Source organism: Antennarius striatus, chromosome 19 (genome assembly GCF_040054535.1).
Source record: "Antennarius striatus isolate MH-2024 chromosome 19, ASM4005453v1, whole genome shotgun sequence".
Classification (NCBI taxonomy): domain Eukaryota; kingdom Metazoa; phylum Chordata; class Actinopteri; order Lophiiformes; family Antennariidae; genus Antennarius; species Antennarius striatus.
Window position 1 is genome coordinate 2,648,622 of NC_090794.1, and position 24,672 is coordinate 2,673,293.

The 24,672-nt window shown below is 41.5% G+C and overlaps 1 protein-coding gene across 1 annotated transcript in view; it reads right to left on the reverse strand.

Annotated features, from left to right (window-relative positions):
* Positions 1–7,760: 7,760 nt before the first annotated feature.
* Positions 7,761–24,672, reverse strand: part of rngtt (RNA guanylyltransferase and 5'-phosphatase) — a 64,711-nt gene continuing 47,799 nt past the window's right edge. The window contains exons 13-16 of the mRNA XM_068343168.1: positions 20,434–20,534; positions 15,395–15,461; positions 9,409–9,532; positions 7,761–8,262 (exon numbers count right to left, since the gene is read on the reverse strand). Coding sequence (XP_068199269.1) covers positions 8,111–8,262; positions 9,409–9,532; positions 15,395–15,461; positions 20,434–20,534 — 444 coding nt within the window. The 3' untranslated portion in view covers positions 7,761–8,110. The remainder of the gene's footprint in view (positions 8,263–9,408; positions 9,533–15,394; positions 15,462–20,433; positions 20,535–24,672) is intronic.

The window sequence follows — 24,672 nt, forward strand, 5'->3', positions numbered from 1 at the left end:
CAGTAAATAATAAGATAAACAGTTTGTTTCTGTGATATGAAATGGAAAATTGAAAACTTCAAGCAGCGACTCGGCTCTCGCGAAGGCACACGTAGAGGCGGAATAATCGTTCTGTTCAATCTCGCCGTAAATGGCAAGTTTAATAAAAATATCGGTTATTTATTGGTCATTTGGCGGCGGTGCTCCTTCAGTAAAGCACCGACGCTGAAACACAACACGGAACAAGCTGACAATTAGCCCGTCGGAGCGAGACCGATATGTAATTTATTCTGATCACTCTTATCTGTTTCTCTTTCATGGCACACCGGTGTAATCCGGGCCGGTTCGGGTTTGCATCTGCAGCAAAATCTAGTTGATCAGAAGAAATGCCTTGTAAGGGAGCGTCTGACACAAAGACGGAGGGATTGTTTGGGGGGTTTTTTTCCAAGAAGGCAAAATTTGCAATGTAAGTATATTTAATCAGCGTTTTTTTTTGTTTGTTTTTTGTTTTTTTAAATCCATTTTGGGTTTCTTCACAGGAAGGGCTCCAAAAGTTACTTGACAGATTCTCTGAAGGCAGCAGAATCTTTTCTTCTGCGCCAACTGTGTCATTAAGACTGCAGCCGAGCTGCAGAAGCCTTTGTGGGGTCCTTTACAGTCCCACAGAGGACACATGCCAACAGTCCCTGCACCTCCCCGTCTCTGTTTCCCAGGGCATAATGAGGCGTGGAAAGATGAGGCTGTACCTTCTGGCATTTTTTTTTTTTTACTATGAAACTTTGACAAGGAAAGTTTAAACCTATTCCCACTGAGCCAAAGAGTTTGTGTCTCCTCCTCTCAGCGGCATCACACAGTCCTGCAGATAAACCACATGGAAAATTATTTTATTTGCCACAAAGATTTTCCTCCTCCCTCCTTTTTTTTTTTTTTTCCTGTCTTCTTTCCTGATTTTAACCAAAATCCAATTTATTTTTTTTCTTCAAAAATGATTCCGCAGCCTCTTTGAGCGTGATAACCTAGATCAGGGGAGATACAGTCAGGGAGAGCTTCGGTATAATTATACAGAGAATTTGGGATGATTACATCTGGAAATGAATAAATAGAAGAAGAAAAAAAAAAAAGGTTGTGTTCCTGACAAATATGCAAATAAATTCAGGGAACAATAAACGGGAAAAAGGGATGAGCGGATCTGGATGACACGGAAACGTCGACGAATCAAGAAACATGCGGTTTTAAGAGGATAACACACACACACATACACCTACACACACATGTAGGATGAAATAGCACATGTGACATCATGGAGGCTGTGAAACAGCTGAGATGGTGAGACGGCCTGCAGACGATCTGCAGACCTCCAGAGACGACGCTTGAGGGTTCAGGCTTCAGAAGATCGATCCACAGCGGATCCTTAGAGGACGTCAGAGGCGACTGTGACATAAATACATTTGTGGGGTCTGAGTTCATCTTTGTGGAGACAAACAAGCTAGAAAAGGGTTTGATCTGTTTGTCCAAACCCACAACAAGCAAAGTTGATGCAAAGATTGAAAAGTCAAGACAGAGAAAATAAAGATGAGAATATTTATCTCTATGGAAACGTGCAAAAATCCCATCACGTTGCCACGGGGTAGCCTTGATGCAATGATGGACAAACAAAGCATGCGTATGTAATTACAAACTTTATTACTAGTTCATTACGCGCAACGACTTATTTATTAGAATGAATGGCCGCCGGTGGTTTCGAAGTGAACGTCGCTCATCATCTGGATTCTGTCTAACGCGTTTTATTGTGACCTTGGTTTGGAAGGTGAGTCGCCGGGCGGATTTCCTCTTTCTGATTTATAATTTATGTGAACAACTAATAGCTTTAAAGCCAGTGGACATCCAGTTCTTCTCTGTCGCAGCACAACTTTTCTATAAGATGCCAATAAGAGGACGAAAACACATCCACAGTTCTAAAAGTTAAAAGGCAATTCATCTGCAGTGCAGGTTTTCTGTTCCCTCCCCCCCCCCAACCCCCCCATCTGGCACAAGAGGGGATTTTTGAAATGTATAAAATATCACAAGGTTTGACAAACTGATGGAAAAGATTCTCTGCTCTCGGAGCTGACTTCGTAAAGAAAAATGACAGATTTATCTGCATGGAAACGATCCCATCCAAACAGCATCATGTCGAGTTGATCTGGGAGGATTTAATTTCTCAAATCAAGTCTCAAAGGGGATGAAAAAAGTGTCAGTGAGAGAAAAAAAGAGAAGCTCGACTGGAGTTCTCTTTAGAGAGCAAAAGGAAACAGAGCTTGTCAGCGACCGGAATAATAACTGCTTATATATTGACAATAAATAGGAGGATTGCTCGCTGTGGGGAATCAACTCCGACCTCATTATCATCAAGGTCAGCAGGACAAAATGATGCCGCAGCATCGCTCCAGCTAACGTGGGAGATCCCAGCCGATCACTTATTGATCGTAGATGGACTTCAGATCAATCGCAATTCATCAAGAATGAGACATAGTTCTCTACAGGGCTCTAATTTATCCCAACATCATTTTCTTTATCAACCCCCCATTGTAGAACATGATTATTGGCAAAATGTCATCCCTTTCACACACACACACACTGGAACGAGCAGATATGAGCGTTCTTTCCAAACGTGACACTTCTTTTACTGACTCCTGCTGTCTAAATTATTCAAGCCCTGATTCACAGAGACTTTACCTTCAGCTGCTTTCGACCTGCTGCAAAACCCAGCTTCTCCAAGCATCCCCGAGGAACCTTAGCCCCGTTCCTCACACTTGATGGACTCCATCCAACTATTTTTTTGCCAATAAGATCATCATACATTAGAGGTTGAATAAGCGTGAAACAGGAAAGCTTGTCCCATTTTGATGATTCATCTGATGTCGTCGAAACAAAGATGACGTTTTGAGAAGCGGGCTTCAAACACGCACATCATCTTCTTTCCATTTCTGAAGTCATTATTTGGTTAAAAAAAAAAAAAAAAAAAAAAAAAGAGCCAGACTTATTCCGTCTATTTAACGGACTCTGAGGTGCACAATTTGTGGAATGTCTGGCTTAATTTAGATGGATGGTAGCGGTGACTTTGTCCTGTTTGCATCATTTACTCAGCGCCGGCTGGATTAAAGCCCAAGTGAGTGGATGCAGAGAGCCTGGGAAATGAGCAGCAATGATTTCCTGCATTTACACTGCAAAGGTCAGGTCGGCTCTCATTCAATTACCCCCATTTTGTCATGCACAGCAGCGCTCCCCCCCCAAACACGCCGTTGTTTGCTATAATCAACATCGTATCACTTCACCAATAAGTTTACTTATAGGTTTAAAAATTGTCAATGGTTTTGGTCTCCCGTTGGCGGCTGGGAGGCAAAACCCCAGAAAATAAAAAAGGACTTTCTTCACCCATATGCAATTTTCTTTTCATTCAATGAGTTGACATTTTCCAGAATCTTATTAACAGTAGCTGCAATTTGGGGCTAAGTTTATTTTTAAGCTTTTATTTCACTGAGTCACTTGGTAAAGAAGCCAGTTTGGGTTCCGACTTAAACTCAAGTCATTTTATTTCAACACAGCAAACGGGAATCAAGGACTAGAGAAGCGGACTCGAAACAAGTCCAAATGTGTTAGCCCAATCAATTTACGACTTAGTAACATTTCAAGACTTTATCGCAAAACGTTAGCAAAGGGTTCTGCGTGACGTGAAAGTTGTCGACACGGAGGCACAGAAGCTTCTGTTGTTGTAAATCAATGGACTCTGGGACACATGTTGGATAAGACACAGAGACGGCGCCACCTGGAGGCTACAGGAAGTACAAATTTGAAATTTGTTTTGAAATTTTTTTCTCGAGTCGTCACCCTTTACCAAAACAGAACACACAAGAGTGTAGGCAGAAGCTATCTGTAGTCAGAGTCCTGCTCTTACCTTTTGGTCTGTTTTACCAATACTCCTACTAGATTGCATTTTGGTACACTTTGCAGTATATCGCATTGAAGTCATCCATTGCAGTAATACACCTTTCCAATGTGCAGCTCTTATCCTGAACTACTTCCACTCGCCTGAGTCCTATTTCATCTCGGAGTCTCTAGAAATGCAGCACAAGTGCAGTTTGTTCTGTCCTCTGATGAAACACTCAATCTGAAGCACGGCGGCCGCCGCCTCGCCGCGCTCCTATTACAAATGATGCCAGCGGGATGGCCGTCCGCCATCACATCCAAACCGCCTCCCGGTAGCCAGACGGACGACCGGCGACGAGGCCTTATCTCCTTCTACACACGCAGGAGTCGTCAGGCCCGGGAAGGATTTGCTCTAATAGATTCAAGGTTCCGCTCCTCCACAACCCCAGAAGCGAAAAAATTTATGTAATTAAATTTCTACTTTCTTCGGGGTAATCAGGTCAGAGATGTCGGACTTCATTATCGAGAGCAAAGCTTTTGATAAAATTAATCAGATGGAGACAGCATTCATTCTGGGGGTCGCTGGGCGTCTTCTAAAAGATAAGAGTGGTGGAAATGATCGCTGGGAGTTTAACTTACGACGTGTGATGACATTCAACAAAGCATTTATGCTAATATCACCTATTTAAACTTAATCAACAGAAAAGGGCACCATTTTATAATACAGACATGAAAATGAGCATGTCAACGTTGCATCATTTTTCTTGTAGCGAAGAGAAGCGTCCACTTCTATCGCTTTGAGGAGTCTTTCTGTAAACAGGAATTTGGTGCAAAATATTGCCTTTTAGATTCACATTACCCAATGGGCAGTGCCACATCCAATCAGAATTAAGTATGTATGATAGTAATAATAAGACAAGAGCTTGCTTTGGCATGTCAATACTTTAAAACAATACTAAGCTGCTGTGCCTGGTGCGTAAATGGCACAGACGTCTGAGACTGTTTCTGTTTCTACGGGTGTTTATCACTAAATTCCCACCAAACTACATCCGGCAATTGAATCAAAAAAACAAATTTTGATCCATTTCCAATCTGTGGCTGCATGACGTTGTTGACATGTTGGACATTTGGATGACGGCAGACGCATCCTTGATCGGACAGAAATTTACCTGGATTTCATTCCCGCTGAGGGGGATGAAATTCGCGTTTTTGCTTCTACGACAAAAAAAACGAGTATCTGATCACATCTAAAGTAACTGTTTTACTTTATGTGCTTTCAAAGCTGATAAACAGAGCAAAAAAAAAGAAAAAGAGAAGAAGCATGGGTAACATGAATAAGAGAACCTACCAATGTGTCAGGACAAGAGCTGGTGTTAGGTCTACAGAGAGCCCATCTCTTTGCACCTCTGATTGCAGTGGGAACAGCAGAAATGCCGTCTTCAGTATGCAGACAATATGAGATGATAATGACCTGCAAGTCGTCTCAGGGGATTTAATATCACTGTGGATTATGGCGGCTCCAGCCTCCCAACACCTGAGCCAGGCAAGAGTGAGCCTCCTAATCATTTCTGGACCACCTGTGCTCATGCAGAGATGGGCGACGAGATTCCCCGCCACCATGCAGTCGTAACACTCCCCCTCCATGCCTCCTGCACTCAGGTACACAAACACAGCCAGAGAAAACACATTATCCATGTCCTAGATCTGGATTTTCCTGAGCTCCCAGCCTAGTAGTGTTTTCACAAGGAAAATGATGCAGAAACTCCTGCAAAAAAAAAAGAAAAAAAAAGGGAGGACATTCTGCCACGGGGCTTTGGAATAAATCAGGCCAGGTATTATCAATCCAGACGGCGAAGTAAGCTAACTCTGATAAGATGGGGGGGGTGGGGGTGGGGATTCAGTGAATGAAATTCAAGAGGGGAAATGCAGGTGTAAAATATATCTGTGGATGCTGATCCTGCACCTGCTGCGTGAGAGGAAACGTCTCAACGGCGGCAACCTGATGACAAAAAGGTGAGCGAGTCTTTGATAGGGAATCGGCCCGCTTTCATGTGCAGCCAGAGGGGAGGAGAGCCCTGGGAGTACAGCTCGTCTATCTCCGCTATAAGGAGAAACAGTCGCCTCAGGCACCAACAGACAGGAACTCAAAAACACACGCCGACCACTTTTGTTACACCCTTTTTGTGCTACACTCCACTGGCTCGACTTTATTGTGAAAAGTTCTGATCCAAGCCGTCCAACATGAGCACAGATTCTGACACCAAGGCAGAAAGAAAAGCGACTTCACCGACTGAAAGTGTCAGAAAGAAAGAGGTGATGGGAGTGTTGAGTGAACGGCAGCGTCAACCGCTCTGAGATGATTGTTTGACGGAAACCATGGCAGAGCGGTTTGCACTAACTCACAGTAAGGTCATGGGTTCAAATCCCTGCATTCCCAAAGTGGCCTTTTTGTGTTTGCATGTTTTTTCTGGTAAAAAAAAAAGACATTCACCTCTGGAATATTAGGTTATGTTGGCCCATTGGGGCGATGTGCTCAGCTCTAACTTTGTATTTGTAAATGTAAAATTTGTATGAGAAATACAGCTTCTTTATTATTTGAAAATATACAGAAATAATTAATCTGACACGCAAAGAGACAATATTTTACTTCAATCACAGCCGAAACCAAACCAAGAATTGCATCAGCTCCTCTCTCTGCATGTGAACCAGTTCTACAAACACTATCAGTGCAGACGGGCAACACTCCTAGCAACAGGCAACGTGGGCAACAGGATAAGAGAAAAAAAAAAAAAAAATCTAAATGTTTCCTGGCAACAAGCGTTCTATTAGATTAAAATACAAGAGGGATGATGAGCTCGTTTAAAGATCTGATGGGAAATTATCTTCATCATTCGGTCCTCTGCAGGGAATCCAGGGGTCAGCCAGGAGACGGGAGGCGCAGGAAAACGTCGCTACAACAGCAGTGGGCTCTCTGTGACGGTGGTCAGGGTTGTTTCGTTGTCGAGTGGAGGCTGAAATGGTCCCTTATGTGTTCAAAAACAGAGGTGTGTTAGACTGATGATGGGGGCAGTTCAGACGGGTGTTAAGAAACCTCCATGTCATGAATTAAACGCCTTTCTGCACGACTGCAGCCCCAATTTGAAAGCTGGCGGCGCTTTTACTGACTGGCCGGCTGAACACGAGCCCCCCGGTCGGGTTCATCCATCGACGACAGAAATAATAAAGGTCACCGCAACAAGAAAGGAGGGCATCAAGCTGGAAAAACTTTGCACGCCGACGCATTTTCTGTCTTGTTTATGCCTGTTTGTTTTTGTCGCTGATCATTTTGAGATAATCACAGTTAATTAAAAAAATAAAAGCAACTTTCATAAGACATACACCACCCAAGCTAATTTGCAACACAGTGTTTTTAAATAATTCTTTGCCATCCATGTGGGTAAAACTCAAACTGCAAAATTATAGACATGCCAGTAGTCTACCTGATCATTCCAGAAATGGATTATTGATCGTTTGGTTGATTGATAAGGTGTTGTGAACTTCATGAAGTTGGATTCCCAAAATTAATATGAACATAAACTATTCTTTCAATATTATTTAACAACTAATATACATAAATACCTAAACAAATATTGTTTATTATGCCATTCACCATGTTGAGAAGACTACTTTCGTTTGATAGACCACTGATGTGTCCGTGATCACACAGATGCCCCGTCTGAAACATTTAAAGCCCCCCCCCCCCCCTCTGAGCCCCTGGCGTGACAAACCCCTCAAACTCCAAACTGCAGTTTTGCGTTGATCTAAATGAGATCTCGCGGGCTGCGAACTACGCCTGGAGTGTTGTTTACTCCTTCCGAAGCACTCAGACAGGAGGCGGAGCTTTGACTGTTTACTCTTCCTTCAATACAAATAAGTGACAAAAACATAAACAAGGCCTTTGTTGTCAGGTGTCAACCGTCGCCGTAACGAAGTCCCTGCGGGTAAATAGCAATTAGCGTAGACTTTATAAAAGATAAATAGGAAAACAAACTCGGCATCGCGTTTTTCATTTTAATAAGAATGACAGCAGTAGGAGCGAGAAAGGTAAATTAAGGATGTGGGGGGGCCGATCGATTAAAAGTTCTGAAGGACGTGTTCAGGCTGACGAGCCGATCCGCTGCGGGTGTGGAAGTCTTCTCGGTTTTGATGGAGCTGGTGATGCGGTCCACAAGGCCCGGCGCCGGGTTCACGGGACGGGTCTCTTTGGAGGGGGAGGGGGCATCAGCTCGGAGTCCGGGTCCGGGGGGTGTTTCCGGCTCTGGGCTCCTCCGGCGCAGCGGTCGATGTGCTGCAGGAGGATTTCCTTGGTGACGGGCTCCAGGATGCTTTTGCATACAGCTGAAGAGAGAAACAACACACACACACATGCATAAACACACACACATGCATACACAGACACACACACACACACACACACACACACACACACACACAAGTTGAAGGGAGCTGCAGCAGAGATGACATCTCCTCCAGCATCCTGGAACGCTGTGAATTTTTATTTATTTTAGCACAGGCACACAAACAAGCGCCGGTGAATGATGCATAATTAACTGTTTGCTAAGCCAGTTCCTAATCTTTCGCTTGCAGGTGCGTCGTGACGCCGCGTCACCTCAGCCTGCACCTTTAATTTAGTTCTGCACCAACAGAACATTCAGGATTCTGTGACCCGATGGCGACCGGGCTGATCAGACGGCTTGAAAAAAAATCAAATGGTTGTAAAGTAAAAAAGTAAAATCCTTCCGTTTCATTACCTCCGATAAAAAAGAATGTGTTCTGACTTGTGTCCATCTGTTTGTTTATTTGTTTATCTGCAAAAGCTACTAAATGGATTTCCATCAAACTTGATAGAAGGATGGATCTTTTGATTTTTTTTGTTTTCTGCTCGAGGATCAAAAGCTAAATAATTCAGGAGCGTCTTTTCTATCATTGCAATTTCCTTAAACTTTATTATCTCTCTCATAGGCGTCTTGTTTTTATCACTGCGACGTGTACTTTTATGTGCCTCCCTGCAAAAATCCCCATTTAGATAAGTGCTAAAGAAACAAGTCTGATCACTGCAGTAAACGGTTCTATTTAAATTCTGTCGGAGTTCTACTCTTGTTTATTTGTTTCCTGATGCTTTTTTATATAGAAGATCTAATAAATAAATAAATAATAAAAAAAAGGGTTCAGGATCACATCCACGTTAATCATTCTGTTTATCTTTTTATTGAACTGTGAAATTACTTTTATGGTTTAAGATACTCTGCAGCTGCCGGGTAACTTTAAAACCTTATAAGATTAAAAACGGTAAAAATACATATTTTTGCAGCTTCGCATAATAATGGTGTCTCTACAGCTCTTTGTATCCTTAGGGCTCAATCAGCTCTTTATCACAATACTGGACAAGATTTCTCACAATTAAACAAATTCTGATGTGAAACATCAGAATTTGTTGCTCGTTACTCGCTCAGAAGGTCACAGAGGACGGGGTCGGGGTCTCACCGATCGCCGTGACGTAGGAGTTGGGGAAACTCTTGTCCACCCTCTGCCTCATGAACACCCAGCTGTCGTTGGCGAAGGTGCACTCGATGATCTTGTTGTTGTACTGTTTCATCTCTTTCGTGACCTGCGCAGACGGAGATGAAAGGACAGCGACGGATTGATGGTCGGGACGACAGAGTGGATGAAATGGAAAAGGAAACGCTGTCATCACGAAATGATGGGACGTTAACAGACCGTAATCAGGCACAGATCGGGTTTCTCATCTCATGGACGTCAGAGTCTCGGTGATTCACATGTATTTAGATTTCTGATTCTATACGAAACAGTTCCTGCTCTGAGCTCCATGGGACCGTTTGTTCAATAAATCCTGTCCCGAACACACACTGTAACATAGTCGAAGTATATAACACACAACGACGACGATGATCCAGCATGAGTCAAAGAAGACATTTGAGCATCTGTTGTTTATTTGTCAAGGGACTGTGCCTCACCGAGAGGATTCTCAAGACTTGGAAAATGCAAATCCAAGAGCTGCTGGGAGGTAAAAAAAAAGAAAGTACAGCTGAAAGACGCAAAATGCAACACGTGTGTTTGACAAAAGTCCTTCAGAAACGTTCTGTGATTCCTCAGTTTGACCCTCATGTACTTTCAGGCTTTTATTAAACGTTACGGTGGAGACTCAGGGAGGGGAAGGTCAAAGAGTGACCACAGTTGCCAGGATAGTGCTGCTGTGCGTTAGCTTGTGTGACCCAGAACCACAAAGCATCCTGGGTCAAGAACCCCCCAGGAAGAAAGAGAGAAGACGGCAAAGCAGAAACGAAGTGAGAATATCATTTGATGGAAATTAGATGCTAAACTTGATGAATCACGACTCGCTAATATTCATAATTAGTACCTGTCATAATTCCAAGAATTCTGATTAATCTCTCGAGCCATTATCTCTTATCTCGACTCGAAGACGTTCGGCACATTAACAAGACTAACAGCGCGTCAAATATTCTTTTATTCGGAGAGAGACGAGTCTTAATGAGCGACAGAATCTCTGAGCGCCCCTAAAGCTCGACGCGAGCGAGCTGCCAAAAAACTGTGAAGGGCAGCACAAGCAGGGAGGGACGTGCTGCAACAGCGCTGGGATCTCTTCCTGCTGGTGGAGAAAGACGTGTTGGCTGCCGTTTCTCATCACCACTTGGTGCTGAATCCGTCCAAATCTGTCTCATTATTGCAGCGCATGTGTGCCTCCAGTTATCAGGAACGTCAGCAGCTGAACTATTTTATCTGCCAGCATTGCATTACGGCAGAAGCAGAGAGAATCTTTCTGCACTTATATTCCAATCCGAGCTTGTTCGGATGTAGAAACAAACAAAAACAACACGGGAAAGCGGTTTAATGCCAGCCGCCATCGAGGGTCTTTCTCTTGTAACAATGGCTTGTTTTAGATGGATTTATGAGGGTAGAAGAAATATAAAAGGATGCTGGATGAAAAGAATAAAACGCAGTTTCTGATAGATGGGAACATGCGCTTCAGACCCGGACTGGAAAGTCTTCATATGTTAATCCAAGTGAGCGTCTATTGTACATGTGTCAAACGCAAGGCCCGGGGGCCAAATGTGGCCCCCAACATCATTTTATGTGGCCCACAAGAGCAAAAAAGGTCAGAGTGTCTAAAAAAAAAAAAAGGTCGAAAGTGTGCTTTGAGCAAAACTACATTTCCCACAATGCAGTAATTCAGCCCATTTTATCTTTGACAAAAACATTGTGAAGAAAGTTAATGTCCTAACTTGTGTTTGATATTATTTTTATTTATTCATTGATAGTTTGATCCTTGATGGATGGAGTTCTGTGGGTTTAATAACCTGGCAAATTAAAATGATTTATGTTATAACAGAGAAACAAACATTTATTCTGTGTAACTAATGTTTTTACAGTACAACATTCTTGTCTTGTGTAAATTTTAAGATGTCAATGATTTATAGACAATATTTGCTCAAGTAGAAGTTTCAGGCCAGGATTTTTACCCTTTGGAGGAAGACTGGATGTCTTTTCTGTTTCCTCCTGTTTAATCTAAGCTCCACAACTGTCATGAAGCCATTTTTGGAGTTCTGGTAACCGACAGAGGATATTGATTAAAAATGCATTCGCTCTGCTTCAATACAGTTCCGGTCTGTACCTTGATAACCTCGACCAAAGTCAGCGTGGAGGAGACGGAGCGACACACAAATAAAGGTTTATTCTGTGTCATACGGTAAAAGAAAAGCTGGAATCAAAATAAATAAGACACATTACTGGGAATGAACAGCATCTGATCCTTTACCAATCAGCGTGCAACACATTCAAGTCATCTTTACCAAATAATATCTGATGTACTTGTAGATTGTACTACACTTCATTGCGGCATGGTGACAGCGGCTCAAATGAACATCGATTCAAACATTGTAATTTGCTCGTATAGCTTGTTTTTTTTTTTGTCCTCTGCAATATTGCTCTCCGACTGACCCTGCATTTGTTGTATTGTAGACTTAATCAGAGGTAGCCTGCAGGTCCGCAACAATGCAGCACTCGGGTCCATTCTAATAACGGGGAAGTGAATGAAATAACATATAAGTGGGGAGAAGATATAAGATGCAAAAGTACACTCCCCTCAGATGGGAAGACGGAGCTGGTGGAGAGCATCGAAATTAATTTTCAGTCTTTAATATGGTTTCAGGCAGAATGCGTCACATGTCATCTGTCCTACGTAGTTATAAAAAGAAAGCTCAACTTTATCTGTATGGCTTCACATGCTCTACATTACCTAAAGCGTAATTACTCGGGCCAGTCAAAGCTATGAATAATCTTTGAACAGCTGTGACAGGAAACAAACAAATAACAGCCCGAGAACTAATAACCAGCACGTCAGGGTCCTTGGCAGTTTTATATTATAGCAATCATTATCCGACGCATTCAAACCGACTGTTGTGTCGGATCTCAGGAGCGTAACGGAGACGAAACAAAGTGTATGTAAAGTAACGGAGACGAAACAGAGTGTAAGTAACGGAGACAAAACAGAGTTTAGGTAAAGTAACGGAGATGAAACAGTAAGTAAAGTAACAGAGACAAAACAGAGTAAGTAAAGTAACAGACGAGACAAAGTCTAAGTAAAGTAACGGAGACAAAACAGAGTAAGTAAAGTAACAGACGAGACAAAGTCTAAGTAACGGAGACAAAACAGAGTAAGTAAAGTAACGGAGATGAAACAGTAAGTAAAGTAACGGAGACAAAACAGAGTAAGTAAAGTAACGGAGATGAAACAGTAAGTAAAGTAACGGAGACGGAAAAGCATGTCAGTAAAGTAACGGAGAGAAATTAAATGCAAAATATCAGCTCAAGAAGTTACAAAAGACACAAGTGTGGGGAAAAAACCTGATCATACCCCCTGAATCTTTTAATTAATTTCTTTGTTTTCATGTGTTGCTTGGCTGAATGCTAATGGGAAGCATTAGCATGCGGTTTTTATACTCACAACTAACATTACGCAATTATTACTTCTGTCGTTTACAGAAGCAGTGGGTAACAAATCTAACAGAACGAACAGGAAACGAACCTCCTCACGCTTTCTTTAATTGCAGTTCACTGTTCATTAAATAGAGAAACAAATCATTGGAAGTCTCCCTTGATGATGCATATAGTTGGGGAAATTATTGATGAGGAAAATGAACCAACTCTGCAGGTTGTGGCCACAGGAATGAACCCTCACCGCTTCATCAAAGCAGCCGGTCTCTGACAGTGAGCTACTCTTATCTCCGTCTCTGGCGACCCGATCTGTCAGGCAACGTTCAAACCATGTATGATTAATGAGCTGAGGCCACATGCAGCTCTGCATATGGAGACGACGTCACCAAGTATTGAAATTAAACATAGAGGGAAATCAATAGCAATTAAAACCAGGCTTTAACATTTCCACCTTTACTAGGAGGCACAACTGTCCCAATTAAGGAGCCGAGAAAGTCTGAAAACATTCTGTAACAACTAAATGATGCTGCAGCCGCTGCTAGTTTGTTAAGAACCAAGACAGGAACAGAGATAAACCACCTAAAGGCGTCTGTAAAGTTCACTATCTGGCAGTTTCATATCATTTGTTTAATCTGTACAAAACCTGATGAGTATAAAGCGAGAAATTGTCAAAGAAAATGCATCTGAAGGTCTGACAGACAACAACCGTAAATATATACTGGAAACACAGAAAGTTTCAAAGTTGTTCTACCTTCTTAAAATATTTACTCTTCACCTTCAGTACTCTGTCTCAAAAGTCATTTTAGCAAGTCCCTGAAGGCATCAGGAGTGTAAGGAACGAAGCATTAGATCAGCGGTGAATTTGATTCAATAAAGACAAAAACCCTGCGACTGAACTGATATCGACTGAAGGACCGACGGCTAATCCCTTGTGCCTGAACCCTCTTGAAGAAAGTAAACCGCTTGCATTTAGCATTACTATCTTTCCAAATGAAAAAACAAGAAGTTAGTTGACATAAAATACAAGTATGAAATAATCCCACCCCTGCCTCAAAGCATGCTTGTTCACTATTTTTTTTTTTTTTTTTGAGTTATGCCCTGGAAACGCCTCATCTGAGACAAATCCCACTCGCAGAATGAGCCTGAATTCAAATTGTAACCATGGAAACAACAACAAAATAATTACAAGCAAAGCCCAATCCTGAATATAAAGAAGGCATCATTTCAGTACCTGATGCTGAGTGAAGAAAGGTGTGCTAAAAAGTTTTTAATAAGCGTTTGTGCCAAAATCCAACCGAGTCAAACTAACCATCGAAATGGAAAAAATTAAAACACCCCCCCCCCCCATAAAATTGATGTTTTCAACTTCAAGTGGGTGCACATCTAATTACATCTAAGTGAGAAGCATAACAAACATGACCGTGGGCACATCCAGACTACTATTACATGCACAAACACGGACATGCTGCGCAAACGGGTCACTGCATACAAAGCTCTGTCAGGGAATAGCATTTAGCCTGCTGGAATTACAAGTTGCATTTGTCCTGCACCGGAATTAAATTAGCATTTTTATTTAGCATATTCACACTTGGATTGACTGCGAAACGCGTTTCACAACAAAAATAGCACCATGAAAGCTGAGAGAAGATGACCTCAGGGCTGCAGCGTTTGCTCGTCTCCCTGAGAGGAGCTTCAGAGATGGAGCAGCGAACACAGACGCTACCTGGTTCCGTTACGTAGCCCAGAGCGGATACATGGGAACTGGCAAGGGAAAGGAAATTTATCGTCATTTACCGTTTCTAAACCGTGACTTTGACAAATGGAAAAAGAAAACTATACACTATTAAAAGAAGTATTTTAAGAAATGTGCATCCAAACAGAGACTATTGGATAATGTAATAAGAAGGTGGAATGTTGGAGTCTGCCAAGCTCAACATTCCCAACTACACATACGACTACTCTCCAAAAACCTTGGGAGAAGCAAACAGTCTCCCCACCAACGGAACTTCCCACAGAATGGAAAAAACCAAAAACAACCCAAAGAACAAAGAAGAATCGATCATATGAATAAGTGCAAGAAGATGATTTCTCTTCAGAAGATAAACTCAAAAGGAAATGCAGATTTCCACTGATGAAACTTGTAACTCTGGAGGAAGCGATAAGTTTCTATCAACATAAATTTAATACGAGACAGGAAAGAAGCTTTATTTAATCGGGATTTGATTAAAAATGCACAACAGAGAAATATTTGCAATAAAAATCTATTTGAAAAGAGAGCTTGGTGGTAAATGCCTCAGTCATTGCTTGAGTGTTAATCATCAGTAAAATAATTATAATCCTAATGAAACCAATAAAATTATTCATTTCAACAAGTAACAGAGGAAAATAAAAAGCTATAATTTGCCAAACTGTGGATCCCTCTTCTTCTCTTGCATCATGACAGAGGGAAGCATGGGAATTGTTGGAATTGAACATAGCAGCACATTTATGTTCTCACCTTCATCTTTGCAAAGGGCCCGTCATGGTTGCCGACGTACAGCAAGCCGATAGACTCCGTTAATAGCCTATAAAGATAAAAAGATCATAGTTAACACCCCTCAAAAAACACCTTCGGTCTCAGAGTATAGTGGTGAAAGAAAAAAAAAAAAAAGGTGCAAAGAAATCACTCCACCATTTCCATTTTCTAGCTAGTAACAGAACAGGAGAGATGTGAGATGACACCTCTCTGAGCCCGTCTGTCTCGGTGCAGTTTGATGTTTTTCAACTCAAAAAAGAAACAGAATGTGGGTGGATTTAAGGCAGTAATAATAATTATGTAGAACATAAAGATTGAGGATTGAAGTAGATACAACACTCTGTCTCCATCTGCGAACCCTTGACACGTTTTAGTCCCCGTTCTAGAGCGATCATCGCTCGGAGATCACGCCCAACAGATGTCTTAATCACACGCTGTGTCCTTGGACCGAGTCGAGTAACACCGGCTCTGATCTCCTGCGAGTTCACCATTTTTAGAACTAGGAAGCTCAATTAATGGTAGAACAACAGCGTGGCTACTTGGTCTAATGCACCCCCATTCAGAGACTTCAAGACACCATGTTTCCGTCCACCCGAGCCCCCCTGCTGGGTAATGATAGCTGGCACAAGCAGGAAGGAAGCAGCAGCAGACATTAAGAGAGCCAAATAGTCATGCACTGATGGGCATGGTCGAGCGCCAAGACATTAAGTCCGTTCTCGTCATTGGTTCTAATAATACCGAGGATTAACGTGGCGAGTGTCAAAAAGCACGACACAAGATGTAGAGATCATGACGCAGTTTTCTAAAGCAACAGTATGACACGGTTGGGTTGTTTCCAGATCCTGTGAACGAATTAGGAATCAGATGAGACTATAAACCGAACGCTCGCTTGTTGACGCTCCATTGACGTTATTCAGCTAAATAAAAACATCATAGCGCAATGCAGATTAAAACTCAGGGCTCTGAAAGACCAGATGATTGCCAGCAAACTTGCAATAGAGATGAGTATATCAGTTGACCCTTGTGTTGGCCTGTCAGTAACAAAAATGGCTCTATTGTCGTCCAAGAGAAGTGAAACAAAAGGAAAGTAAGGAAAGTCAAAAGGGCGTACAAAGAAAGAAGGCTCTTCCTTTCCAAAACTCATTTCAAGACATAAGTATTTTTCTCAAAGACAAGGTCATCTGGAATAACACAACAGAAGGCTCATTGAAAACGTCTAAGTGATGAACGAGAGCGGCGGGAAACGCTTCTTTATCTCAACAGCGGTTTGTTTATGTGTAGAGCACCGGCTCAATTTCCCTTCTGTGCGGCCGAACACAAGAGTGGAATGTCAATACCGGAGTAAAATGAACACGGTCGTCCGTCGAACTGTTGTCTTTGCGGTGAGATAAAGTGGAACTTTTTTGGCCCAGGGTCAGATGACGCGAGGTGACGCAAGTAGTTTAACACAAGGCAGGAGCTTTTGTTTAAGCAATCAAGATGCTGTTAAATGTCACTGTGGCCTTTGAACAGTGTGAAATCAAAGTGTTGCAACACGACAGCTCCAACAATGTGTTAAATGATTTATGAATCAAAAAAAAACTTTAAAAAAAACATGGAAAATTAAGCTAATTACCGATGTTAAAAAAACAACCCCAAAACGATTGGAATTGCGTTGTTCTGATGGGGGGAATGAAAGAGACTCATTTCAAAAAGAATAATAGCATAACCACCAGAAAATCACTTGTTCAAATGTGTCTAATGACATTTATCAATAGATAAACTGAAGGAACCAATTATGAGATGCACATCTTTAGGGCCTCACAAAGGATGTGTGCAATTTCACTCAATCGGTCTTAATGGAGAGGTGGATAAGCTATGTCTCATTACATATGGACACGGGTATTTCCCTCAAGATAGGGATAGAATGATTGTAAGACAAATTGTACATTACATATTGACTTAAGTTTCCTCAGAGCATCCTTGTGGATGCGCTGCTCTGCAATAAAAGATGATTATTATATTCTTTACTGAGTTGATTGATTTCATGAATATACCAGAAATATAAAAAAAAACTGATCCTATAGACAAGATATCCTTCAAAGACTGTGTGTTATTAGCTAGAAATCATCGAAAAACATGCCTTAATGCACGGTTTGAATAACATCTGTAGAGTCGTAAAGTGCCTTGTTGTTTTTTGACATCACTTAATCAGAATTTTTATGTTCAAATGAATGAAAATGAAAAAGGTGAGTGAGTGCCATTGGCAGTGTAAGTAATTCAGAAGGTATACAGTAATGGCAATCTCTCACAGCATGTCTTCACAGACCATTGTGACATCCTACAAATAGAAAGGGACACGCTGAATAATAACGGATCGGTAGTGTGAACACAGGCTATAAATATAAGTACAACAGTGAGCAGTTTGACATTAAACTCCACAATGGGAACACAGAGCTGCTCAGGGAACGCACTTCCTTTGATTTGGTGCCAACTGGAGACAGCCAGGTGATCAGAACACCGAATCCACAATCCAGAAATCTGTGTGTCAACACAGAAAAATCCATTCACGATAGTTTAGAGTCTAAAGACAGGCTCCATATTTGCTCGGCAGAATCCGTCATGCTTTGCCGACAGCTGAAAGGTACGACCAGAGGCTCAGAGACACAGCATCTTACAAAAAAGACCATGCAGAGCCTCCGTGAGTGTCGACCTCGTGGCGGTTCTGCACGTGGAATGTCACCGCTGAGATGAATTCTCACGGTAATGCAGTCGCCGATAGAAATTGGAAAGCATTGATCACGTTTGTTAGCTTTATTTGGCTTGACAGTCTTGGCTTTGGCTCCTTTATAGGATATATGGACTGGGATGCTGTAATGACACTTGAGTAGACAGAGTAGAAATACTAGCAACCAGAAGCGAGGATGCAGGTCTCTAGAGAGCTAATCAAAACCTGTCAGACGGCTCTCTTTTTTTCCCCCCTTTTCTGGGTCTTGGTAATCGCTGCGTGGCTAATGAATAGTGGCATAACCATTAGTCATGACCTCTTCATACGTAAAGTCATCTCATATTATCTGTAATTTAGGCAAACTCAACAATACTTGACAGCGTCCAAATCCGCAACTGAGACTGGGCACTGGCGTGCTTCCTGGAAGTGCATCATCTTTCCATTTTGTTCTTTTTCACCTCTTCATTTTTCCCGCTGCACAATAATCACCATCTGCCTCTGCGCTTGCCTTCGGAGAAGGTAATAAAACTTGCAAGGCTGTATGTCTCGGCGGTACACAAAGACGTGCTCAAGGATTGATTGTGTGGGCTGATGAATAAACAGTTGTTGCTTTCTTACATGTCTGTCCATATCTCTCCCCCTCTCTCTCAGACTGTAACTAAAGACATCTGAATCAGACTACTCTGAGTCTGAGTGAGGTCTGTTGAGCACTCCACCGCCAGCGAAATTCATCTTTTAGGGAAAATATCAGAACATTTTCGAATGACAACAATATTCGTCTGTGTACTCCCACACACAGGGAGCAGCTCACTAGCCGGCCTGCTGTCTGGCTTTGGAGTAAAATGAGTGGCTCTGCCCTGCTGCGCTCCTCTCAGTCTGTTGGTGGTAAATGGTAGCACGCTCATGACTACAAAAGCCGGGACAATCAAGAAAAAAAAGGGCAGGATGACCAGAAAGCTCATTGCTATGGGTCTGTTTGTCTAGAATTCGACAATGCTCACACACTGAGCGTGGAACAAAACAAGAGTGAGTCTGTGTGGCCTTTCCAGCCGAAATTTGAGACTGTACCGAAGTGTGATGATATGAGCTAAACACCAATGTCAGCGAAAGTATGTCTAGAAATGTTCTTCTGTGGTCAAAGAAATGTCAGGGGAACATAGGTATCTCTAAGATTCATTCTCTGGGAATCACGAAGGTCTGCAAAGTAATCCAAAAGTTGTTCTGATGTTTATGTCCAAAGTTTTGACTTTCTGGTAGCCATACAAGAAATAGCCACTGGATCGCCAAAAGTTTTTTGGGTACTATGACCGTCTGGAGCAACTTACCTGGCAGTTCATCTGAAGATTGAGGCATGTAACTAGCTCTTATCTGTGGCTTAGCTTAGATTCTTAGTCTACCCATCGGAAGTTTGGAGGTTTTGATCCCCAGTCCAAAGAGTTTACATGCTGAAGGATCCTTGAGAAAGACTCTGGACCCTAATCCGGTCATAAATAGGGTGGGTTTGTGCCAAGACATGCACACGGTCTAAAACCTGTGCCAGACCCTCTAATGTGGCTCAAACGGTCCATCGTAACGATTCCCAATCTGGAAAAAACCAAAAGCAAAGACTGACGGTGTTCGAAAATGGATGTCTATACGAAATTTCGTGGTAATTCATGAGTGGCATAAAGTCCCAACCCTAGAAATGTTTTGGATTTGAATTGGTTTCATAAATCTACAATAAAAAGTACTGACTTTTAGACAACGGTGCTATTAGTTAGTATTTCACATCAGACACAAGTTCATGTTTAAGGGCCGTAGAAATTTGCAGTCGCTTCTAGCGCACAATTCTCTGCAAAGATCTCATATTTATCAGGATAAGGGCTCGGGTAAGCACCGGTGGGTCTGAATTATTTATGCCGGAGAAGATAATAAGCGTAATACCAGAAAAGAAATGGAACGCGCAGAGTTCTCTTTTACACAATCAATAACTACACGATTCAAATTTAACGCATTGCAACAAAGATTCATGACTCGTGATGTCTCATTCCGCTCCACCATAAAATGTGCAGGTTGTGCATGAACTTGAGTAGGTATGAGTTTTGAATAATAGTTTTGTGATGTGAATGTAATAATAGTCAGGACACAACGTTCAATGGCTGCATGGATATAGAAAATACTTTTGATTGTTTTGCATGGACATAGACGAACACAAACACACACATTCTGTACATGTGTGTGTGTCTGGATGACTCCAAAGTATTCTAGTGTCACACAAGTGATATGTCCTATTAGATTCATCAGGCAGAGTGTTTCCCCGGCAACAGTGACTTACCCTTCTCCTCCAACTTGGGTGATCTTGAGACGAAAGTCGACAGAGTTCAGATTGGGTGGCTTCCATTTAAGGATGTCATCACACCTCCCGGCCTTGTATCTCTGTGGGGACACCCGATCCAGAAAGAAAAAATAAATGATGGGAAGCTTTGCTGGGGGATAAATACACACAAACGCTGCTTCCAGGGAACAACGGTGACATCGTGGTTTCATGAGCAGCTGTTCCTTTTTGTCAATGCATAACTCTGCACATTTAATGGATGAATAATTAGTGAGCTAAAACAGAATTTTTAAACAAGTCACCATTAATGATCCTTGAACAAATTAGGCTCCCTTTATGATTCACTGTTGGTTTCTAACCGTCTAAAGCAGCAGGACACGGAAATAAATTGATCTTAGGTTACAAATTAGTTTGGGTATTGACAACACAAACAAAAATAGATGAAATGATTATGGAGACTCTTTCATGGTGGAAGCACACAAACAGAAACAGACACACACACACACACACACACATTCCAGGATGACAAATTATGATTCAACACATTTGCACATTTTCAATCACCACTGTTTCACAGTGATGCAACATATGACACGTAACCGAACAAAACTTGCTTTCCTCCATCACTTTGATTATTTATGCACGCCTGACATTTCAGAGGACAAGAAACAAGTGCACTGGAACATGTGAAATGTAAAGGCTTGATGGGTGGAGGCGGGAGCAGATGATCAGATTCCGTCACTCTCAGGTTGCTCGGTAACAGAAGTCTACTCCGAGGAATGTGCGGAAAAAAGGAGACGGGATCACAGTGTCACAGCACTTGACCAAATAAGGACTTCTGGGCCCCGCCCATTAATGCTCCCTTATGGAAGGACTTCTTAAAAAAACGACTCAGTACTCATCAGTACTCCCACAAAATGCAGAGAACGGGTTTTGTATATTTGGAACCATAGAGGTCTTTTCTATGCAAAGACAAACATTTCAACACCTTGTTTTAAACAAAATAAAAACAATCCTGCTACTAAAGCGCTGATCAACCTACATGATAGGGCAAAGATATCAGTAAAATAATTGCTGTATGCATCTGCACACAAAAACTGATCGGGGTGCAACAATGGAATAAAGGATGAATTGACCATGTTTACACTGTGATGTCAGAAAGAAGTTTTTAAATGTTGTAAGATAAACCATGACAGTAGAATGCTATGTCCATTTTCTGGCATCAGTTGAAAGCAGCTAAACTCCACTACAAGTGGACGTTGGTGCCAACTTGGATGGAATTCCCTCAAGGACATTTCGCTTGGGAAAAAATGGGACTTACAGACAATCGCCTCAGTTACTACGAAATGTTTGATTACACCGACTCCAATAAGAGTGATTTCATTTAGACTATATGACTTCTTAACTAAAAAAAAACTTAAATAATGCACATTTTAGTTGTAAAGTGGGGTGTCCTTCTGCTTTGTCCACGTGGGAGGTGGCCTTCCTGGGCTTTGAAACCAGGACGCTCCACAAAGGCTATTCACCACGGCGAGCTGGAGGGAAGGAAAGGAGGCCACATTTCTTTTGAACAAGCCTTGACTGAATACATCTTTTCTCTTGAAGCCGTGGGTGTGGAAAAGGAACATTTTTCAATGCGGTTAGTTATGCGATGCTGCACAGGCGTCAAAATAACCACTTGTAAAGATGATTTATTTCACTCACACAGCTCAAAAGAGAAATTAAATATGTACATCTAGCGATCGAGTCCGACAATCAATCAAAGATCGAGAAAGAAAAGCGGTACGAACACCTGAAGAAATAAAACACTAAAGTAAAAAAGCAGTGATTGAATGGAGTCCAGTAGTTACGTAAAAGATCTGTGTACTCGTACTACGCTTGTCTAACATGTTCAGCTACTCTCTACTTTCCACTATACAATTTTCCTTAGTAAATACTCTATATATTGAAATGCTCTGCATTTAGCCTTTTAAACAGAAGTAAAAATCCTATTTCTAAAGCTAAATAAACCTTTTAAACACCCCCAAAGATTATCAATCTGATTGACGTACTAGAGCAACTGGAGCTTTGAATGCAAGGGGTTTGTTTTACATTTAATTTAGTGCTTCCAGACTCAGGCAACAGAACTGCTAATAGGATCCATTTCTATCAACACAAATGGATTGCCAGTTTTATACACACTTTGTAAAACAACAACAGGCCCTGCAAACACCTAAAAGTGAATGCGTAGTAACAACCTGCTAAATCCGTGACTCCGAGGATCCGTTGAGACCTGTGTTACCATTCTTGCACGCTAAAGTGCGGCTTCTTTATTTTCAACCTGGGTGAAATTTGCTTTCGGTTAATCCAAATCAGCAGAGCCATAACAACGCCACATCAACGCAATCAGACGCTAGATGAATAGACAACCTTCAAATTCACCGCTAAATGGGCGAGCGTTGCCAGCCGGACTCACACTTTCATTACTATTGTTAGTGTTGTCAAGAAGTGTCTGCACGTACAAAACAAGAGCTTCGTTATCGAGGTGCAAAAAACAGACCTTCAAATCCAGCCCTCCATTTGGGAACACATTTCTACTCGATCAAATTCATTTTCCTGTAATATTATTCCACTGCATAGAAAATTGCTTGTCGTTTCAAGGTAGTAATTTCAAGTCTGAAGAGAGGAGAGAGAAAAAAAACAAAAACCTGAGGTGAACTGCAGGAGAAAACATCGGACGTGTCGTCTGGAGCATCAAAGCTAGAACAAAGAACCCAAGAAAAGCTTTAATCTACAATTCACCTGATGATAACTTAATGAATTAAATGCCTTGACATCTGTTCAACTGTTGTCATGACGATGCGTCCCTTCCATATAGATAATATTCAGATCTTTCTGCTGAAACCAATCACGTGAATCAGACGCTCACCTTCTGACGCCCTCAGCTTGAAAATGCTGCCAAAAAGTTCCAGGTTATGAACAAAAACTCAAGTATTTTTGTTGAAACAATAACTTAGATTCAAACCTTTTAATTACATTTTAAAGTTTTACTGCATTACGAAAGGTGAAAGGGGCCTTCATAGCCATCCTCTTCCAACTTCTGACACGCTTGAGTTTTGCCTCATTTATTTATTTATGCACTTATTTATTTCTCTCTTTTCTTTTGTGTGTGCAGCAGTTTTTAAAAAAAAAAAAGCTGCACAAACAAAATTTGACTTCTTTATCTCTTCTGAAAGGATTTAGAAAAAAAAAAACTTTTATTAAATTGTGCCAGCTTTCAAAAATAACGACATGACACGACTGCAGGAATCACCAGCAGGATAGCTACGCGAAGAAAGACGATGCTGACTTTGGAGTTTTCTGTTTCAAGTTCAACCAAAGTTTGTTTTTTTTGGGGGGTACACAGATTAAAACTTAGAGTTTGCTTCAATACCATGTAATTTAGTCCATTTATACTACTAGAACTAAGTAACCTGAAGCTTATAAGGGACAAAACTCATCTGGTTGATCAAAACAACCTTTTTTTTCAGAGTTTATATCTTTATCCTGTAATAAAAACACTCATTTAAACGATTAACTTTGCTACGGTTGTAACAACCCAGCTGTAAACCTTTCCCAATGTCAAAATGGGAAAATAGGAGGGAGACCAGCTATTAGTATCCAGGAGGGTAGCAAACATTCAATGATGACAAGCTATCGAACGGCAGTGTTCAAGAGATTTGTTACCCTTTTAACATCCAGAAATAGCCTCAGTTGTGCTGGATGGAGTATAAACCATATTTCTACAAGTAGAGATTGAAAAAAAAAGGGCCCTGCATTTTCACTTCGATTGAAAACGCAGGACGGGAAGCAAGGTAGAAACTATCGAACCAGAATAGTACAATGCCCAGAACAGTATATTCTTCATAGAAAATAAAAATGGCGATCCGCACTTTTAAAGAAGAATAATCAATACAGCAATTCTTTTTTGACCTTTGGAAAGAGTATTTTTGGTGCTAAATCCAAAGAAAGGCACACTGGATACATACAGCACAAGATTTACTCTGAAAGTACCGCTGTAGAAATGTGCACCATGGTGTTTAATTATTTTTAAGAGAGGAGACCTTAGAGATGGTGTCAATGTGGATGTTAATCCAGAGGTAAAATCCAGCAAATGTAAACTTTAATATCTGAATAGTTGAGTAGCAGCCTTTAAAATTCAAATAGGACCAAGTTTATTGTCCATATTTTTCTTTTTCAATACCATCTTTCTTTTAACTC